This window comes from Esox lucius, chromosome 9 (assembly GCF_011004845.1).
Source record: "Esox lucius isolate fEsoLuc1 chromosome 9, fEsoLuc1.pri, whole genome shotgun sequence".
In the NCBI taxonomy this organism is placed as follows: domain Eukaryota; kingdom Metazoa; phylum Chordata; class Actinopteri; order Esociformes; family Esocidae; genus Esox; species Esox lucius.
The window spans coordinates 15,040,452-15,062,764 of record NC_047577.1 but is presented as its reverse complement, the minus strand read 5'-3'; the positions used below and the strand labels follow the sequence as shown (position 1 = coordinate 15,062,764).

The 22,313-nt window shown below is 43.7% G+C and overlaps 1 protein-coding gene across 4 annotated transcripts; it reads left to right on the top strand.

The window, feature by feature from the left end:
* The first annotated feature begins 36 nt into the window (after window positions 1-36).
* Window positions 37-22,236, top strand: pik3r5 (phosphoinositide-3-kinase, regulatory subunit 5). 4 transcript variants are annotated; one of them, XM_010872993.4, is made up of 19 exons: window positions 37-55; window positions 2,598-2,679; window positions 11,315-11,429; window positions 12,851-12,966; window positions 13,852-13,920; window positions 14,007-14,145; window positions 15,682-15,751; window positions 16,213-16,387; window positions 16,562-16,730; window positions 17,099-17,167; window positions 17,748-18,652; window positions 18,961-19,086; window positions 19,250-19,381; window positions 19,517-19,610; window positions 19,875-19,951; window positions 20,036-20,129; window positions 20,342-20,427; window positions 20,750-20,865; window positions 21,002-22,236. In XM_010872993.4, the coding sequence occupies exons 3-19, from the start codon at window positions 11,330-11,332 to the stop codon at window positions 21,147-21,149; spliced, it is 2,685 nt and encodes an 894-aa protein (XP_010871295.3). In that variant the 5' UTR covers window positions 37-55; window positions 2,598-2,679; window positions 11,315-11,329; the 3' UTR covers window positions 21,150-22,236. The 4 variants fall into 4 exon arrangements, with proteins under 4 accessions (XP_010871295.3, XP_010871293.3, XP_010871294.3 ...); XM_010872991.4 differs by lacking the exon at window positions 37-55 and adding an exon at window positions 130-275; XM_010872992.4 differs by lacking the exon at window positions 37-55 and adding an exon at window positions 130-275 and having other exon boundaries at window positions 2,595-2,679.
* Window positions 22,237-22,313: the final 77 nt, after the last annotated feature.

The following is a 22,313-nucleotide window of genomic DNA, read 5'->3' as shown; positions in this document are numbered from 1 at the left end:
TACGCAATTGGTTGAATTGTACGGCTGCGCTCACGAACCACTAGTACCCTACACGGTGAGCTGTAGGTCTGCTGTTCTTGCTGCTGGAATAGTGTGTTAAAATCTTTACAAATTATTTTAACAATCTCTCATAATACATTTAGCAGCCATTTTGGGCTACTTATGTCGCTTCTCTATGTATTTGCCGATTCTTTTATACTGTGCCATGTACATATATCTTGTGCCTGGGAGTGGATGTATGCGCCTAGATGACCAGAACGTGCGTCAATACACAGGTATGGACGGGATACAGTAGTTCATGTGCTCACCCTTTACACAGTGAAAATTTGATTTTGTGCCTAAGGTAATGGGCATATGTATACATATGGAGTTTCTATCTTTAGGCTACACATTAACGGCTGAAATAACAAACCAAATTGTAGCCTGTGCCTGGAAGGCGGTTTGTTTAGCATTTGGCAATTTCACCTGTGCTCAAGTGGCAATCAGGAATTTTGGTACTGTAGCCAGTAACTGTAACATCAGAAGCCTATTCGTTTGCTGAATAGTTGTTTTTATCGTCTCTTTGAATGATGTGGGGGTAGGAATTTACGATATTGTTTGTGACAAGATGTAGCAACATTTGGATCCTACGTTGCTTAACTACTGACTGAAATCAGGAAGTTATACAAAAGTGCATCTGTCTAACATTGAGACAATGTAGTCATTTTCCACTACGATTGGCCAGTATTAATTGTGACATGTTTAGGCCATATTCTTGTACATTTTGATATTATGTGCAGTAGTCAAGGACTTTGGAAGAAATCCGTGTCCTTACAACTGCTGTAGTGTTGATTCCCAACAGGAGGTGGCAGTCTTTCACCACTGTTGTTGTAGGCTTGAAATGTTCATACCCAAATTGGCAATGGAGGTGGCAAAAGTGGCCTTATTTGTCATGTAGAAGCAGGCCTCCTCTCTATATATCTAAAGTGCAAATTTACATCTCATGCATATAAATTCTGCATATTTATTAAGTACGGAATTAATGAATTGCCCCAAGAAACGTGCACTACAGGAAATATTAATGTTGACATTCCCCTTCCTGAACCTCATCAATGAACTCTTTCTATAGCTTATGACTGGTCCAGTTCCCTCTGTGGGGAAAGAGAGCAAATTTACCGCAACACATGAAATGCAAATCAAAGTCAAAGTGGGGAAGTAGGAAGAATAAAATTCTGCTCTGGGTGAGAATAGAAAAGCTGATTGGGCAAAATAATTTCTGGAACTGGTAAATTCGGCCTGGAACCTGGCAACTGCAATGAGCTCAGTTATATATATATATTTTTGAAATTACTTAAGAAGTCAGTGCACTTAAATGAAAAGTTCTTGGCTATGTTCACCATTAGTATTGTTTGACTATTACTATTATTAATTTGTTCTGTCATTTCAATAACCTTGAACTTTGAGTATAAATGTGATCAGACACTCAAGTGTGTGCTCAGTGATGATATGTCTCTGAAAACAACCAATATGCTATCTTAGCCAAGACCGGGCAAAATCATAAGCAATAAGATGAGTCATAAATAAGGTCAGTCCTTTTTGCTAAATGACAGTCAAACAGGAAATAACATAGAAAGATCAAAGTGAAATAACTAAAACAATGAAATAGGGCTTTATCAATTAAATAGCAGGAAAGCAAAGGAATTAAGCAAATTACTTTACAATGGCTAACATCCTCCCTACACACACACACACACTTGTTTTTCTATTTGTTGGGGGAATATCCAGAAATCTGTGTTTGCTATTCTCTAACCCTAACCATAAACTCAATAACCTAATAACTCAATAAAATAACCTATGTCTAAACTTAACCTAGTCCTAAACCCAACCCATAGGGTCGGTTTCGCAGACACAGTCTAGGACAAAAAAACAAGCTCAGTAGAGTTTTTTTCTATTGAACTTGATTTTTCATTCCTGGTCTAGGCTTAATCCTTGTCTGTGAAACTGGCACATAATGTGTAAAACTAACCCGAATTTTAATAATATGCCAATTGTATTTTCTTCCTGAAACCTAACTACTAAGCAATACATACATGTTTTCCTAGTGGGGACCTGCCAGAATAACGTAATGGAGGCCGATTTGGCAGGTATTTACTACTTATTGTGTACTTAAATTGCCCTGGATCACACGCACAAACCAAGCAACACTAACTTGTGTTTTAAACCCCAACCTTTTCCCTAAAATATGACCCCCCCCCCCAAAAAAAGGAAATGGGGTAAATGTATTGAATTTTCCAGGTTTAACCACATTAAACCCCTTTAATGCCAGTAAACTCAGTAATCCACTCATTAATATAATAAAACCTGTTCATACAACACGCGCACACACACACACACACACACACACAGACATAATCTGTCTTCCTCATTGTGCTCACATGTACCTCTCTCGTCCGCTTCCTGTTTAAGTCATTTGCATGAGGAGGGAGTAGCTCCGCTACCATCACTGTTGCTACTGTGACTGGCAGTAGTGTACAGCTGATTTTCTTCTGGGGCCACACACACTAGTAAAGGATGTGGTTGTTCTGCTCTCTCCCTCTCTTCTGAATGAATGGCAGTAGGATTGGACCCGAGGGGCTTTCGTACAGCACACACACGAGTGCCGCCTTAAGGGCTATGGATGTTGCTGGACGATAATAGCAGGTAAGAGGTGGGGAGGAATAGATGGTTTTCTAATAACTAGGTACTTCAACCAAATCGGGTGCTTTTATCTGCGGTTGAAACCATGAGTAACTTATCGAGGCTAATGTTTTGTTTTTTTCTTCTTCTTCATGATTTGTGCAATGAATAGGCAATAGAAAGGTTTAGAAGACATTGCCATATTTATTGCCATTCTTGACTCATTCGGAGTAAATTAAGCACCTATGTTTATTATTTGGTCAAATCCTTTGCGTGCAGTATCTGTCTGATGTTTGTTACCTATTGACCCTACCATATCCTGGGCATCTTCTCTGGTGATGCTCTCCAAGGGCCTGTACTGCAGCCATCTTCATTTGTTTGGTTTTTGCCTTAAGTCCAATCTGCAGTAAATGACGTTTCAGAGGTTTTAAATGTTTTGGCCGTGGGATACTCCTGGGTTGCTATTGCAGTGTTTTTGGGGTAATTGTCTTGCCAAATGAAGTGACATCCAATGGGGCTGCAGGAATTTGCTTGTACTTTAGCAGACAATAATCTTCATTTAAAACCTTTTTGATTTCTAAGCAGCCATATGGAGGTTAGAGCCAAATGAAGAAACTGTCTCTCACTGTTTTCTGGCAGCAGGTGTATCCACATATCTACAAGCCTGTTTTAACTGTTAAAGCTGGAAGAAGAGACGTTAGTAACTTTGATTGAGGGTGGATGGTATGTTTGGCAGGAGATTCAGTGAGGAAGACCAAAACCTCTACAACATCTCACAATGTGCTGTGACATTGCTTGCTTCAGGCACATGATCTCCACCTACATTAATGCTTATGGGATATTCTGGAGCGGTGCCTGAGGGCGATTTTCCAACATCTACAAAAAACCTTTTTGTGCCATTTATTGTTGAGGAATGGGATTGTTCCTCTAGTGCAGTGGTATTCAACCCTGGCCCTCAAAGCCACTTCCACTAAATGTTTACATTCCAACCCTTTAATCAGGGACTTATTTAGACCAGGGACAACAGGTGGGTCCAGTTAATGATGATATAGAACAGAAACAGGCTCCGGCCCTCATAGGGTAAAAGTCATATACCCTCCTCTAGAGTTTGATGTAGAATCTTGGCCAAGACATATTGAACCTGTTCTGATGGGTCGTGCTGCCCTAACTCCCTGTTAAAAGACGATGACGACGCTCTCTGCAATGTTATATTTCTAATTAAGAAATAGAAACTGCCAGTTGTCTTCTCGTGGAAGGAGCCTGTAAAAAGATCATATACCTGTGAAAGGAGCATGCTTTGTGATAACCTTTGGACTTGACTAGCTAGTTAAATACACTGTACCAAATGACAGTGTTAGTTAGCAGTCAAAAAACAGGATATTGAGACATTCTGAATGTAATAATAGTACCAGCAAGAGTTAGGACTGCAGTGTATTCTGGTTAGATGGAGCTGATGTCAGACATTAAACTGACATTGTGATTTTCTTATTTTAATTTTTTTGCTAATTCCACAAATAGTACTGCAGCTGTACTCATTCATGACAACGTTGTGGCTTTCAGAATCAACACCTACAGGGGAAGCGTTAGTTGCCTGGAGTGCTGGACCAGGAATCAAAAACCTACTGGTTCTAATCCCCAAACTGAGAAGGGGAAAGCCCCTGGTTTTTTGTCACTGAGGGAGACCGTTAACCCTAATTACTAGAAGTTTGTCGCTGTTAACAGGAATGTGTTCTCAGCATGCTAACCTGTCAAACAGACGGTAAAATATGTAGATAATCATAATGGAAAAGCTTAAGGGTTGGAAAAATAATGAAATTGACACAGAAGGATGTGACCTTGTAAACCCATATCACACACCCACCAAGCACCATTTAAGGAACTTCCTGTTTTTAGACACCCTGTGATTGGACTGTCACAATGATACACAATGAGGAAATACAGGAATAAACATGTGTTGGTTGCATGGCTGCAGGATGCTTGCTGTCTAAATAACAGGGTGGTTGCTGATGTTCAATTGAAAACTAGGCCTGTGATATGATGCCATCAGTACATCTTTAGTCTATCAATTTGTTGCCTGGTACCAGATCCGTTTACACTGTCCCCCTATCATGTTTGTTTGAAAAGACGGCACAAACTTTCCCACAGCATTTGTCAGCCAAATTCAGAAAGACTGCAAGGTGACGTGAAGTTGTTGTTCTATCCCTTTGTAATACTTTAGCTGAAGCCTACAGGCGTTTGTGCTGGCAGCCTGGCTAGTCATAGCATGCTGAGGCTATTGATAGCTGGGTGGAAGTCACTGTCATGCATTTGTTGACTCATTTTATTGGTCAAAGATTGAGACATGGCCTCTGATGATGCCCAGTTCTAAGAATGTTAGAAATGTTACACAATGACTTGTTTTATCCATTAGTTCCCTAATCCACTGTTGGTGACTGTGATGTGTCAGTTTTTACCACACAGCCCAGGAAAAACTGACCGGTTGACAGATTTTGGTTGCCTGTGTTTTTTTTTGTTGTTGTTGAATTATTTCCATTAAATGAGGCAGTAAAACACAGGAAACTGACACAGGACGGGTGTATAGGGCCATGGGCATTTCTATTAACACACACACAAGTGGGAGGAGGTGAAGAAGAAATCAAAACCAAACAACAAACCGCTTTAATACAGGGAGGCGACGGCATTTCCGGGGCGGCCTCCCAGTAGCGGTTTGGGAGAAATGGGCGCGGGCGGTTGTCCTTCCAAACAGTCTCTGCACCCTCCATCTCCTGGCTGTATCCTTCCACCTCCGCAGTGCAGCGTTGCCCGTTGCATTTTCTGCTTCAGTTTCAGCTTCTGTGGCCTCTTTATTATAAGCACTTTGATGTTTCAGTTTTCAGTTTTCAAGGCCAAATTGCAGGTGCCTCAGTTACAAAAAACGCTAAATTAAAACTGCAATGACCCAAAAGCACCGCCTTGAAAATTTCTAAAGAATTGTATCAGCACCTCTGTGAGCCATTGTCAACAAAAACTGTATGTTGTTAGATTCAGAAAGCTGGAATTTATGTTAGGGCTTCCATTTGGAAACCGCATGTTTCCAAAGCCAACTCAAAAAGATGTATAACTTGGTATAAGGAGCAAAAATTCTGGATCTGTGAAAACAATTAATATGGTCGGATGAGCCGTCGTTCGCCATTTTTCCTACCTCCAGGCATGTTTACTTTTGGAGAAAGCTAAAGGGTCCATTCAGCCCACAATATCTACTGGCAGCTGTTAAACGTGGTGGGGGATCCATGATGGGATGGACAGCAATCACGTTAGAGTCATTGGGGCAACAATCACGTTAGTCATTGGGACAACAATCACGTTAGAGTCATTGAGTTTGATGTGTGTGTGTGTGTGTGCGTGTGCGCGCATTTACATATATACACACACACACACAGTGTGCAAAAAATATATCCTCGTTTTGTATTTTGCCTTTGAAAACGTGGAGTAGGCTGTGTAGATATTGGACAAAATCATGTAATTACCGATTTCTTTCTCCTTATTTTACAAGGTGAGTTGACTTTCATTCCCTGGTACAAACTGGGGCCCAGTCACGGTTAACCGCCTTGGTCAGGGACAGAATGATAGATGTTCCTCATTGCCAACTTGGGGATTCGATATATAACCCTCTGGTTACTGGTCAGTTCCTTGAACCGCTAGGGGGGGTCCAATGCAGGCCTTTCAGTACAAACACAAAATGTGTTGAGCACGCGTGGGTTGTGTAGTCATTCATTTATTTTATATCTCCACTGCACCTGCAAAAGTCATGTCAATTCTTTTTGTATCTGGATGTGCAAGTTTCACTTTTTGGTTTCAGTCGGTTTGTAGCACTGCAAATATTTACAACGATAGGACATTTTTTATCAACGTGAGAGGCACATGCTCGTTGGTCGGCGTTAATGCGTGGCTATGTGGGTCCGCGTCTGCTTACAGTTGGATGTCTCACCTGACGCTCCCCATTTCCATCTGATAGAAGGAGACAACACCCGTTGTCAGCCAACAAGATTATTTGGTTAACACCTAGATCAAAACCCCTGCACTCAACCACTCTTCCTGTTTACCAGAGTCTTATCTAGTCTCTTTTCACCTTTTTTGCTCTCGCTTTCCCAACTGTTACGGCTCAATACCAAGGGGTGTTCAGTAGGCAGACGTTATGTGAAATAGAAGTGTGATCGGTGGGGCAGACGTGGCTGCTTGTGTTGCATATCAGTGACGTATCTTCTCTTTTTAAAATATATCAAAAGATATTTCCTATATAGATTCCATATCGTGTATTCATCACGTTTTAAATGGCTCGTGCTCTAGTTTTGAAGCAGTGGCGATGTTCCGTTGTCATGCTGATATCTTTCATCAAGCAAGGCCTCGTAGTGAATGACATCCTGTGCAATAACATTTGCATGACCTATTTGCATAACTTGGTCCCCCCCGTCTAATCACATCAGTCTTTATTGAGGAAGAAAGGACCAAAGTCTGGATATTATCATGGCTGCTCAATCGTAAACAATGTCGGTTTACTTCCATGCACCTGTCCGCTAGATATAGTTGTGAAAAGTGAACGTCCAGTCTGCTCTCCCAAATGACTTCAATAGAACGTTTGGCCACATCAGTTTTCTAATGCCTTAAAGAACAACCATCGCTATCCAGTTCCCGGCTGGTTACGTGCTGAACACACCGACTCTTCGGAAGTATATTGAACAAAAAGGGAAACACTTACATTGAAGCATTCTGATATTATTGTTGAACGTTTGTTATTTCCTGAAACCAAGAGAGACCGGTTCTCATCCAGTGGTCTGTTGGGGAAGGTGGGCAGGGGAAGGGGGGGGGGGGCATCAGTAGTGCTTAAAGTCTATCATAGGAAGAGTCTATGGGAATATGGGACTCTATCAATTAAGGTGGTGGGGGGGAGGGGGCACACAATGAGACGACCCCCCCCCTCCACCCACCCCCCCCGCTCCACCTCCTGGTCTGTGAGAGTCTGTCTGAGTGGCTGATCGCAACGCAACAATGGACAGGCACCTGTTTCCCTTCCAGAACTAGGGAGCTATCTTCCTGTTTGGAAGCTGTTGGAAATGTGATCAGGCCGGGCAAGACGACAACAGAAGGAAAGACTCTCACACTTTATCTGAGTGTAGAGCGAGGCATGGGGCCGGAGGCTGAGCTTGGACGCTGGAGGTAGAGGCTGGATTTTAGGGATTGGAGGCTGGAACTAGAGATTGGAGGACAAAGTTAGAGGGTAGGTGTTGGTGGCTGAAGGTTGTAAATGGGGGCTGGAGGTAGAGGTAGAGCAGAAAGCTACATCCTGTGCTAGATCTGTTAGTGTTTTAATTAAGTCCTTTGTTGTCCATTGGGTTGGACAGTTGGCCGGAGCATATACAGATCTGGCAACCAAGCGTTGTCTGGAGATCCGGTTACTGTTGACTAGAGATTACGCAAGGGCCTTCATCATCATTACATGATATCTGCAGCTGTGAGTAGTAGTAGATGATCTGTTACATTGACATGATAGTGTGACCTAACAAAAATTGACCTACATTGTTTGCAGAGATGGAGGACAGGTGGGAGCAGGCGACCATTCTGCCCAATACGCAGTAAGATTAATTTGTCAAGTTATCTACGGTCAACTGGTGTTTGAAGTCCACTGTTTTCTCTGATTGATTTAACTGATAAACAGGAGATCTGATATGATCTGGGTCAGGGTAGTGTCAGAGGCTAACTGCTGAAGAAAAAAATATGTGCTGTTGGTGGTACTTGATGACTGGATTTGGTAACCATGGCATTAAGACACCTAAATGACATGTGAGGTAAAGGACAATGGCGAGAATGAGGACATGGCCCCCAAAGACGGAAGTGGGACTACATTCAGTCAGAGGACTCAGTCCCTGTTGCAATAGCTGAAAATGTGGAAGTGACTTGTTGACGTTTGAGGGAACGTTCATACATCCTCTTATGAAATGCAGCAGTTTAATAGGTTCGCACCAGTTGCCATGTAAAGATCAGGATGTTTGATTCTTTACATTGCTGTGTGGCTATGTAGAGCAACGTTTGGGTTGTATTCTAACAGTCCCAACAGTTATTGATGTTTGAAACGTCTGGTAACACTTTTCGGTGGGTTGCTACAAACCAAGACATTATTTTGCATTTATGGACCATACACAAAGCGTTCACATGTACCACATAAGCATTCCAATACATTCATACCCTGCAGGTCTGTGGATCTCTCACTGGATAGCCTACGGCAGTTGCTTCGTTAAACCCCAGAGACAAAATGTAACCCTGGGATGGGAACAGCCATCATAACAGTGAGGATGTATTATTTCCTTCCTGTTTCACCTGGACTTCATCCAACGCAGTATAATTCCACAATAACCGGCGGCCATTACCGGTTGGAATCAAACAGTAACTTTCCTACATCTACCGGCCGTGGCACTCTACACCTCCTGGGGATAGCACCATTCACCTCAGCCTGGGAGTGCAGGTCTGAGAACTGGCCTGGATGTGTTGTTTACATTCAGATGGCCTCTATTGTTTTGTCTGGGCATTGTGTTATTGTAATGAAAGGAGGTGGCGGTGGAGGATACTGCTTTATTGCCACTGCCCTCTTGGCCTCTGGTCGCATGCTTTTCCTGTCACAGTTCCCTAGTGGCCTTAATGGCGGGGGAGCCCCGCTGGTTGACTCCTCGGGCCTGTTGGTAACCCTGTGTTTCCTCATCCACCCCCAGCCTCCTGCAACTCTCCGCTGCCTCTAGCGTGTATGTCTCCTGTTGGGCCCACCTGTACACAATGACAGTTTCCTGTCCTGTGGTCGACACAGTGTAAAGATCCCCACTGTGTAAAGACCTAAAAATAAGGAGACGACGTCTCGTGGTGAACACGGCCTCTTGACAGCAGCCGAACAACGCGGTTGACTAAAGGCTTGAACCTGTCTAACATCAGCCTCTGTGATGTTACCTCAGATGAGCTTCAGATGAGCTTGAAATGAGTAAACCCTTTGTTTTGAGGTGTTCGACTTGAAGCCAAAGTGAGGAATGTGCCAGGATAAAAGCACTCAATGCAGCTGTCAGTTTTGTTTTTAATTTACTGTGATATTTGGCTAATCACCATAGTAATAACTCAACTCCGACCTTTTGTGAGTTTGTATGAGTCATTCATTAACACCGATTCATACACACATCATTCTCACTTTTATCCATCATTACTCACACTTTTAATATAGACAATTTCCCTCTCTTGACGGGAAGTTTTGAAGATCAGCTAAATAAGTGAAATTCCCCAGTTGGTCAAAAAAAGACGAGTATGTTAAACAGTAGCAACCTCAGACAGTTTGTTGGTGCTCTTGTCAACACAGCTGGTTTTATTGGATTCATACATATAATCACATGCATTGGGATTATGCCATTATTGTAAAAAATGTATTGAAATAAATGAGATTAAAAAAATATTAATAAAATGAAAATAATTGTTAGGATGAAAGCGTGACAAAGTGAAATGGAGTTGGCATAATAGCATGTAAACAGGCACCTCGGGTAAACCCACATGCCTGCTGGATGAATGGGCCGGTCCTGTAGTACCGCACATGATCGACTAAACAACAATGACTTTGTGAGCATTTTCATAGGCCTTGTTGATACGCCGGGAGATTGTATCACAAAGTCACATCCAACTTGGTTTTACTTCCGGCGGTTGATCAATCGACAGTGAACACATTTATTCAGAACAGTGTTTATCACAGTTCAGGGTGCTCACGGGGAGTTTGTCACATGAAATACTCCCTTTTTTGTTGTTGACTTCACTCGACCAATGCTGTGGCAAACACTTGTTGGACCAATTGGAAAATCACCTATATTACCAAATGATTACCAGTCTCATTGTATACAGTAATATTAACAGCACATCTGTTAGCCTTCAAGTGAAGTTTGAAGGACACAGAACACTAATAAAGAGCATGTTTTTGTCTCATTATGTTCATTGCAGAAATGAAACCCGCTGCACTTCTGTGAATGAGATTCAGTATGTACCAGTCTAGATACAACTCCCTGATTACTCATGCACCATGGGCGACTCGTCACTGTCATAGCAGAACTCAAACAGAGTCTCGGCCTGACACCTGTTGTGTTCTGAAGGCACAAAATAAGAAAAAACTAAACGTTGAACTGCCCAAGTTGCTTGCCCTCCACACAAGATCATTTGAATCTCCTTGGTGACTTTTTGATAGTTTCGGTTTTCCCCCGAACACCTCTGTGGGGTTTCGTCCTAATACCAGGAATAACCCCCATGCTGTTGGCTCGGTTGTTGTGGTAATAACAAGGGCCCGGCGGTACGATAAACAGACCCCCTTTCAACTTGATAATCACTGATGTCCTGTGGTTTTTCTACGAAACACATTACCATACTGTCCTGACATATATATAAACACGCCACCAACATGCAAATGTGACCCTTTGTCAACACCACTTCATCTGATAACAGTGTAACATGCTTTCACCGAAAGAGGGAGGTGACTGAGAGAACTGGGTGGGGCGGGGAGGGGAGGGGGGGGGGGGTGTGCTTGCGTGTGTGTTTGTTGTTACTGTACACGCGTTATGTCAGTACTCTCTTGTTTCAATCCTCGATATTATTCTCTCTACCCTCCCGGTGGCAGGCTGAGAGAGAAAAGATGCTGCACACGTCATGTACTGAGGACCGGATCCAACATGCTCTGGACCGAAGTCTGGACGGGCTCAAGCACAGCGCCGCTGCGGCACAAACCTGGAACGGTAAGCCTCACCTGGGTACATTCAGACACAGGTTGTCAACAGGCTTGCACTCTGGTTAACCCAGGACATTTGGTTCTCCGGGAACTGTATGGTCAGTGAGTTGATGCTGGACACAGGCGCAGGTAGAACAGAGGACATTTGGTGAAAAGAACAAAAACTTAGTAAAGCTGGAACAAACACATGAAAAGAGATCCGTGTTACAGTGGCGTGGGAACCAAACAAAGACCAACAAGATAGGCTAGGAACGGATGGACTTAAATAGGGTCATTGGTCAGGTAAATGGGTGACAGCAATGACAAGGAACAGGCGTCCGTGATCCAAATGAGGGAGAGAGGGTGTTGGATCTCACTGGCCGGGCAGCCTGCCGCACCTGGACATGACAGGCATTCTGTTCCCATGGATATTCATTCACATGGAATTTTATCCCCACTTTATTTTCTACTGAAGATGTGTTCTGTCATTATTTGTAATGTGTGACTGTTTCATACAATACAGTATTTGTCCAAAGCTTTAGCCTATGTCAGGCCTAGCTAGATTTGTGTGATATACATGTCAGACAAAACTCAAGATCTTCCAAGATCCCAGAGAGTGGTGAAGATTGTGACGTTGTGACGTTGCAGTGTTTTCGACAGTGCTGGGATCCTGTGGAGGTTAGTGCGAGTGGTCTTAAATCAGCCTTCTTGAGCGAGCAGTGTGATAAGAAACCAAATTTCTTGGCAAGATGTGCGTTGGAGGAGACATTTTAACTCTTCTGCAATTTGGACTCTATGGAGACAAAATGTGATAACACAACTAGAAGGATTCTGAGAATTTTCTTCACGATTGTAGAGAAATGTCAACCCACATTAAACCATTAACAAGGTCATCTCAGTTTACTGTCAGTATGACCAAACTGATGTGTAAAGAGGCTGTATTTTCTCACCTTCCGAACACCAGAACTTAGTATGACTGACACTTCTGAGGTCGACGAAACTTAGTTTGACTGTTGTTGTTGAAAAGTATCAGAGAACTGTTTTTGCCTGCTGGAGGAAGTCTCTACATGTACACTGGCTGGGGGAGGAAGTGGTGGCACGCAAACACACACACACACACACACACATACACATGAACACATATATAAACACGTGAACACACACACAAACACCCAGGACTGTGCTGGCACAGACCACAGTGTGCTTGATACAAGCTCTACTCTTGAGGTGGGTGGATCAGTCAACTATAAGTGTAGTAGCTTACCACGCGTGCACCATGTCATATCAGACACGCCTACACACAACCCTGTTTGCACAGATAGGATTTTCAAATGATGTCATTGATTTGATTGAGGTACTCTGTGTACCCCTTTTAGGAAGTTCCTGAGTTTCATAAACAAATTACACAATCTAACATGTGCCCTTTCACATGACGTGTGTGTTTTTTAGTTTTAAAGAGCTTGTCAAGCCACTCTATGAGCCGGTGGAGTCTGGAGGAGCTGGTGAAAAGGGACCCGGAGAACTTCCTCATTCTCCTGCAGCAGATCCTCAGGAAGACCAGAGAGGTAAGGGGTCGCCATTGAGAAGGACAGAGGCCTCTGTTGGCCAAAGTACATGGTTATTGAATACATTAAAAGTTTTAATGTCGTCAAGTGGGTGGGACTTTCACTGAGGGAATGTGGCAATCCCGGTAAACTGCATGGGCATTTTACAGAGAGGGTACACATCACATCCTACACATCACATCCTACTGGCCTGTGACATTAGATACACATCACATCCTACTGGTCTGTGACTTTAGTATGTACCTATCACATTTTACTGGTCTGTGACTTTAGTATGTACCTATCACATCCTACTGGTCTGTGACTTTAGATACACATCAAATCCTACTTGTCTGTGACATTAGATGCATGACATCTATCAAATCATTTGATTGATCCTTTGATCTATTATGGTGAAACTAGTGAGCCTGGCGATCACTTCAGCAACTCTCACCTCCCCCTCTACTGCTTTTAGTGAAACAATGTCAAAGTAGAAAATAATAAATACAGTATCAGTATTGTAGTCAGATGAATAATAAATACAGTATCAGTATTGTAGTCAGATGAATAATAAATACAATATCATTATTGTAGTTGGATGAATAATAAATACAGCATCAGTATTGTAGTCAGATGAATAATAAATACAGTATCACTATTGTAGTAGGATGAATAGTAGATGCAGTTTTAGTATTGTAGTAGAATGAATAATAAATACAGTATCACTATTGTAGTAGGATGAATAGAAGATACAGTGTTAGTATTGTAGTAGAATGAATAATAAATACAGTATCAGTATTCCATCTTGTGGACTGTATGAGAACTGCATCAAGAAAATATGAACAGGCTATTCAAGGTGAATGTCAAGTTAATGTACTGGTGTGTGTGCGTGTGTGTGTTCACCAGGTTCAGGAGCAGTGTCAATATGATCTGGTGGCTCCCCTGGCCATAATGTTCTCTTCCACTTTACTGCAGGTAAAGTACTTCCATACATCCACCCCTCTCCCACTTCATCCTAACTCACCAACAAGGCTTTGACCCTGTGTATGCTATGATTGCAGGCTCCCTTCTGTCCCCCTGAAATGGAGCTTCTGGAGGAGGCGTGTTTAGTGTTTGGCTGTTTTCTGACTTGGCCAGAGCCTTACTGTAGCGTGTGTAAGAGCCTGCTCTCCACTTTACACCAGGAGCTCAAAGCCCCAGGTAGGTTAATGACGGAGAGGAAAACTTGAAATCTCTTGGTTTTGTATTCCTGTTAGTGTCTGATAAGTAAGATGACAGTTGGAGCTTTATAGATTGATTTCTGTGCCTCTCTTCAATGTGATCGTTGATGAACTGTCATCACTTGTCACTTTTTCCAACAAAACATGGAAAGTGTTCTTCATTGGAAGCTTGTCAGTAATGTACAATGCTGTATCCGTCCTTATTTTTTATACATGATTTGCCTCTCGCCTTAAAGTAGAACCAGTATATATACTGATTTGGTTTAAAACGTTATCTAAGAACTGAACATAATCTGGAGCTGTGCTTATGGGTTAAACCATTAAGCTGGTTGAGGAGGCTAAAAACCTATCTAACACTTGATGGGCATTAAGCATGCTTAAGCCCTATTAATAAAGTTGAGAGTTCTGTCTGTTATACAAATTTGTTGACATTGTTCACCCACATCAAGTGTGTTATTTATTCAGGCTTTGGCCAAGACTACTACTAATCTTGACTACTGTCCAGCAGTACGGTCAGGTACAGCATAACATATTAGACCTAGCAAATCTGCAGCTGGTTCAACACCCAGCAGCTCTTAACAATACACAGAGTAATAGCATGCATGCTAGTCTCTCTTAGATCGAAGTAGAGGAGCGACTGGCTGCATCACTTCGTGGTTTTACGTTAATAGTATCAATTTACTAATGGACAGCTCCGACACCCATAATTACCCAACACCACCATGGGTCTCTTCACGTTCCCCAAGCGTTGAACAATTTCTAAGAAATGCACAGTACTATATATAACTTCAACCTCAAGCAATACAAGCAAGCAGTGAAATTGGAACACCACTGCAAAATGAGGACTATTGACAGACCACCACCAAAACACACACACACATACTTCCTTCCTTTATTTTTTAGGTGATGTTATATTCTCATGTCTATAAATGTTCACATTTATTTTTGTATGTGGTATATTATGGGCTGGTTGTTAGGAGACCAAGTAAAGTAAACAATTTTTTTTTTTTTATTCAACATGTAATTGAACAAGCAAGAGCTTGACTCTGGACTGACACGTTTTTCTTTTATTTTTTTCTCTCAATGGTCCAGGTGGTAGAGGCTTTCTGTATCTATTCACTGCAGCATGGCATAGTCATTGACTGCCCCCTAGTGGCTAAAACCAATAATGCAGTTATTGTTTTTTGTGCCGTTCATAGGCATATTACACTAAACTGAATTACATTCAACTGAATCAGTTGTGAAGTAGTAAACATATTTTCTCAAACACCACATTCAGAACAGAGAAGTAGTTTAGTGTTTTGTGGTGTACAATTCTTTGAAAGCGTATTTGTGAGAAGTACATCACCGAAGAAAAAGGAGAACCTATCAATTACCTGGATTCATGAATGGTGTTACTAACACAACATACTGCTTTACTCTGTCTCATACAGGTTAAGATATTCGGTAATTGTGCCTAATGCCATAATTTAGGACGACTGAGGAACAACCAATTTATGGTCTATTTATTCTGCAGGGATTTCATTTCACAGACTGGTGATGGAAGAACAGGAACTTGACACCTTGAAACACCACTCAAAGACCATGTAGGTTATCAGCAACATCTCAGTGTTTTTATTTCATTTGAATTTAACTGCTGCATATAACCCCAACTTCTTTGGAACCCTAGTGTATTTCTGACGCTCATCTGTTCCTCGACGCAGCCGCTTATCCTAGTGTTGCAATGCTTCCTATCACGCTCACATTTATTTCGGTTCTTGTCTGTTTCTGTCCCTAGGTGTGTGTATTTGTGGATTTGTATCTTTAGAACAGGGGTTTTCAACTCCTACACTACAATGTCTGGGGCCTTCTTGGGTTAATTGCACACATCCGGTGTCTTGGGCCTTCCTACCTCCCTGATAACAGGGTTGGAGTGAACAAATGTAGAGGAAGTGACTTCAAGGTCCAGAGTTGAATACCCCTGCTTTAAATGTATCAGGTGTATGTTTTTTGTTCTGACCTCTGACGTCTCCCCCTACGTCCAACCTATATAATCTCGTCCCTGTAGGACGGTTCTGTTGATGAACCCCAGTGAAGTTCCCGCAGAGTTTCTGTCTGTGGCCGAACAGCTGGGTAGTATCCAGCACTCCCAGAGTGAGACGTACATCACCCTGGTCAAACACGCCTACCAGGCTGTCCTGGGCACCAAATACCCCCTAGCCAGCATCCACAAAGCCCTGCAGGTACTGGACGAACACAAGCCTGCGTCGGAAACGAACGCTGCGCTTGTGCTTGAGAGGCCGTTTAGTCCCGCCCTATTTGATGGGTGGATGTTTAGCGGTTTGACCGTTTTTTTTTGGGGTGACAACAAAATGACTCCGCCGTCCGGTAACACAATGTGGCCCGACTCTACACAGGCCAAGACTGTAGAGGAGCTGGCGGAGATCTTCTCCACGGTAACCGACATCCTGGAGACTGCCGCTGCCATGGGGGACCCGGTGAAGGGCCGTGGCCATGTCATCCAAGGCCTGGAAGGGCTGAGGGAGAGGACGGGCATCCCAGTTTCCAATGGCACAAAGTCGAGTGGTGAGAGCGCTCAGCCTTGGCTAGACCCTAACCTCTAATCTTATTGATTTGTTCTAATGATAATATGTATTGTCTTCAGTGACTTGATCTGTCCAAAGTCTTTATGGACCTGGTGAGGGGTTATAATAGAACCTTTGCCATGACATTATAACTTAAAACGCTTCTAGGAACTTGTCCTTGCTCTGTGTGAAATGTGGTGCAACAAGTAAAAAAAAAAAAATCCATTCAATTATTGTGCTTTTTACATGTTCTAAAAATAACTACTCACACCTCTACTGCTATTTATAAATTGAATATGTTGCTGTCTTAATCAGAAATCATTATCAATTCAGTTTATTATTGATCTAATTGTCTTATTTCTTTTGAAGGACTGTTACAGACTCTACCTCTGCCGACAGCCAAGTGCTACATGTTTCACTGGGACACGGATAACTTTGGTGAATAATTACGTAACTATTTCTGTTTCTCACATTTTTACGACAAATGCGATGTCCAACATTATTCATACCACTTGAAATTGTTGCAAATATTTGGAGAAAATGCAAGTTTTTACACCATTTAAATGGTCTTGTAATTTCCACCATGAGAGAGCATTCTAATCATCTATACATTGAGAACAGCTGAACAGCAGTAGTTCTCTAGTCAGTTACTAGTCAACTGCAAGTCATGGCTAAAAACAGAAATAGTTACGTTATTCATTTGTATCTCCAGCACAATGTCTTACCGTGTTTTGTTACTTGTTTATGTCATTTCTAGGGAAAAGAAACCTATTGGTCAAATAAAAATTCACTATGGCTCAAAATTTGGCATGGGTATGAATACTTTTGGGCTTAATTGTATATGCGATGGCTTGTCATTAACTAACACCTGTTGACTCTGGTTCCTCTCAAGATTTCTTCTTTCCTAGTTTGATTTTCCTTAGTTATTCCCTGTTTAAGCTGGGGTTATGAACATTCCTTAGTTAATAGTTGTTAACGTTACATGTAACTAACAGATGTTGTCCTTGTGATTTTTCAGACATCCTTAACACCGTTCTGCAGAAGGAGCATGACCTTACCAGCTTACAGAACTCTAATGGCCCAGGTGAGGGCGGAAAAGAGGAGTTCGATGCAGAAGAAGGGGCAATGAGCGACCAAGAGGAGGAGGATGAGGAGGAAGAGGAGCAGTTTGTCGGCGACATATCCATGTACAATGGCTGCAGTGAGGACCACCGCGCCTCCACCTTCTCCACAGTCTCCTCCCTCTCCACGGCCTCCAAAGACTCCATGTACTCCACCATGTCCGCGGCTTCCGCGTCCTACTCCGTCCTCTCCATCACCTCCGGCATTGACAGCGACTTCTGCGAGGACCCCGAGGACGCCGCCTCCAGCCCGACGTCTGCGGAGCGGTGCCCGGCGGTCGGCAAGTCCGGCAAGGCCTCTGCGCGGATCAGCCAGCACTTCTCCCGCCTCTTCAAGACAAAGACCCAGTCCCTGACCAGGGCCAAGAGCCTCGGCAGCCCCGAGGGGAAGGACCTTGTGGTGGTTCGCTCCAAGCGCTCCAACTCCCTCCCCCAGCAGGTGCAGCTACGTAGCTCTGATTCCCCGTTCCAGACCCCCTGCGCCCCCCAGGCCCTCAAGCACGTGTGCTTCCGCCGGAGGCCCATCCTGAGCTGCGACGAAGAGGGCAACGGCAACGGCGTCACCTTGAGGGTGGTGGTTTTCGGCGCCGACCACATGGCGGGCAAGGTGGCCCGGGCCTACAGTAACCTACGCAGGAAGGAGGACCTGTGTCCGCACCTCAGCAGGGCCTGCCGCCTGCAGTTCTACTTCGTGCCCGTGAAGAGGGACAGGCTAGGGGGTGTCGGCAGTCACTCCATCCCGAGGTGTCCCAGTCCCGGAGGTCTGTCGGCCAGCCCGCGCAAAGAAAGTGGATCCTGTGTGGTTAGTAGAAGATCGTAGCTCTTTCAGGGTCCATTACAGTCCAGTAGGTCGATTGGGGAGATAATTGGAGCTAATACATTCTCTTTAATAATATTACAAAGTGCTTCTATTTACATGGAACGTTAATTCACTTCCTGTATAGGTTGAGGTTTATGCAGCATAGGATACACCACGAGATATGCCATCTTAACCTCAACCCGAGATTAGGGGTTGAATGGATTTCAAGAGATGTGCCTGTTTCGGTCGCCATTTGCTGCTATAGAGGAAAAACCCTGAAACTGACTGAGCTTGTCACGCTGTTTCTTCAGGAGCTCAACACATTGGGCGCGGAGGACAGCACTAATGACATAGCCCGTTTTATCGGGATGTTGGATCCCTGGTACGAGCGCAACACACTGAGCCTGCTCAGTCTACCTACCAACGTGGTCTGTCAGGTAAGGCGCGTGTGTGTGTGTGCGTGCGCATGCCAAACCGTGAGATTAGGTGAGATGGTTTGCGTCTGTGTATCAATTGTCTTAAGAATTAACAGAAGAAAATCTCACTTGCCACTGCCCCCCCCCCCCCACACACACACACACACACACTTGTGATTTGCAGCAAACGTCGAAGACGGAGTCGGCGTCATACGACAGTTCCTACGAGGATCGTCTGCCTATTCTGGCAGACTTGGTGCAATATTACTGTCGCCACGCTGCCCGGCCGGCACTCATTCAGCTCTACCAGGCTGAGGTGAGGCTTTGGTTTGTCTCGCTCGCGCACGCGCCTACGCACGCATGCATGTAAAAGCCTTCGCCACATCGTTAGCGTTTGACCAGAGGTCTTTCGGTGGTGTGTGCTGAGTGCTGGTTGTCTTTGGTTTTGTAGTTGACATTGGCCGGAGGCGAGAAGAGGACCGAGGTGTTCATCCACTCTTTAGAGCTGGGCCACACGGCGGGAACACGGGCCATCAAAGCCTTGGGTACGTCAGCCTCGGGCCTGTCTCCTAGCAACCAGCCCATAATATATCACAGGCCATTAAGATGGTTCGAATAGGGAATAGGTGTGTCGGCTTCAGCATGGGAGGACAAGGTCTGGATGGATGATGGGAGCATCTGCTGTTTTAATCAGAGGCTCAGTGTATCCGTTTGTTCTCCTATGTGCTGCCGTCCTTTATTTAACTTGTGATTCATTATCCCCACTCTGGCTGTGCTCTAACCGGAGGCTCTGTGCTGGTTCTTTGTAGGTGCTGCTAGAAAGAGGTTCGGCATCGATGGGGACCGGGAGGCGGTGCCTCTCGAGTTAGAAGTTGTTTACAACAGGGTACGGTGTTGCTCAATGACCTTCATTTCGCTCTTTTAGAATCATACAGACTTTTGAACTGCATCGCCTTGTTCCTTTTCTCAGGTGGTTATCAGTGGGAGAAGTCAAATGACGCGGAAAGACAAAGTTTTCACCTCCATCAACCTGACCAAAGCATGCAAGAATCCAGAGGAACTAGGTAGGTACAGTTAATGCCAACACCATGCCCTTACCAAGCGAGCTACATGGGCCCACAACAAGTAGACAGGTTTTACCTCGATAATTATTGCATTTACATGTGTTCACTTAAAAATACAAGGGAGACGATTTAACTATATTTTTTTTTTTAAATGATGCACACAGACATTTGTGATAGTCCTGTTTTGCCTGCTGTGTTCTCTCACGATACAGATTCAAAGATGGAGTGCTTGCAGATGACCATGACTGAGGTGCTGAAAAGGCAAAACTCCAATAAATCCAAAAAGGGCTACAACCAGGTAAGCTTGGAGTTGTCAGACTGGGCCTCTTGTGGCTTGGCACGCGTTAAGTGCCTCGCATAAACCAAATAGAGCACGCATCTGCCTTAGCCTGAGAGCTAGTTTCTTTTAAGATGAACAAGAAACCAGACAGATACTTTCACACACGTATCTGGCTCCACATCGACGCCGCATAAGAAGAGGCTCAGTGTTTCGTTTTGTTGCACAGCCTGTTTCCTGTTCAGTTTGCCTTTCGTTCAGTGTGACATGCGTTGGATCCTGTGGAACCGGCAAACGAATGACGCCCTGGTCCTGTTTCTAACTGGTCCAATCCACTCCACAGCAATTGAGCGTTACTGAGGTGAAGGTGGACAAGGTCCAGGTGAGCGCCGGCGCTGACACCACTTTTGCTGTGTGTATGGACCAGGATGAGAAAAAGATTTTCCAGAGTGTCACCAGGTACGTGTGTAGCTACGCGCACACACACACAAGCACACTTATGCACACAAGCACTTACCAATACACACATTATACACATACACACACACATACACATACACTTACCACCGAGGCTTTCTCCCTCCCCCTCCTCCAGATGTGAAGTGTCTCTGTGCTACAAGCCAGACAGCTCTACCGACTGGAGGCTTGGCAAAGCCTTGTCCGCCCAGATCCAGCCTCTCCATCCCACCTTCTGCTCCCTCCTCTGCCTGCCCATAGCCACCTTCATCGGGGCACAGCCTTGACAGCCTCTACCGTGGAGGAACCTCTTTGGCACACCGCAGACCCGACCCCAAGAAAATTGAACCGTGAACGAAGACTGTCTGTGACCGATAGACATTACACGGGTGCTGAATTGAGGTGGTTTGGTCAGCCGAGGTCACGTGATGAGTCACTTTACCCTGGGCATGCTGGGAGATCTGTTTTTTGATACCCACATCACAGACACACTATGGATTATGTAATTACTGTATATTTGTACAATATTTTGCTCTCAAAATATATCGGCCCACAACGTTGTTCAGCCAGCAGGGGTCTCTGCTGCATTTGTTTTCCTATTCAAGAGTAATAGGAGGATTTTAAGGTACTCCCGTTGCCTTTCTCAGGACTCCAAACCCTGATCCGACAGCACATATCTTAATGTATATATCTTACTTTGTATTAAAAAAAAAACACGTACATAACAGTTTAATATTATAGAATATGAAACAGCACACTGGATTGTGTATATATTTGACAATGTATGATATTTGTATGATAATTGATGATAGCGTTGGTGACAGTAGGTATGTTTTCAATTATGCTGTTTTCTGCAGGGATATGGAAAATACTTTAGTTTGCCAGGGTGGATAAATCTGGTGTCATGTCCAGTGGTTGTCAAACCTGACCTCGGGGACTGGCAGATGTTTCACATTTTTGTTCACTCTGGAAAAGTAAAACACACTTATAGCTGCTGGTCCCCAAGGAGAGGTTTGAGAAACCCCTGTCATAGACCACTCTATGGTGCTATTGTACACATTACTTTTGAAAACAGGTCACTGCACGAAAACAGATGTGCTCATAGTTATCAATCCCTGACTTAACACTGCGCAGTAAGTGGACATATTGGTAGTGCCCTGAGTTTCTACTGACCTAACCAGGGAACAATATCTGGGACCAAATCATTAGACCCATAGGGCCTGATGGTTTTGGTGAGGACAAGTATATATAGTAAATTGTAAATGTACAGGTACTAGACGTGTAGCCTAACAATATATTGTGCACATGTGTAAACTTGGGTTGTCAAGCGCTTCTGTCATCTCGATGGTACCATTAAAGAATATTTTAAACCTTTACGGATTTGTTTTCGTACAGTGGTTTAATGTTCACTATGCTATATTAATATTTAGAGGAATACTACCACACAATCC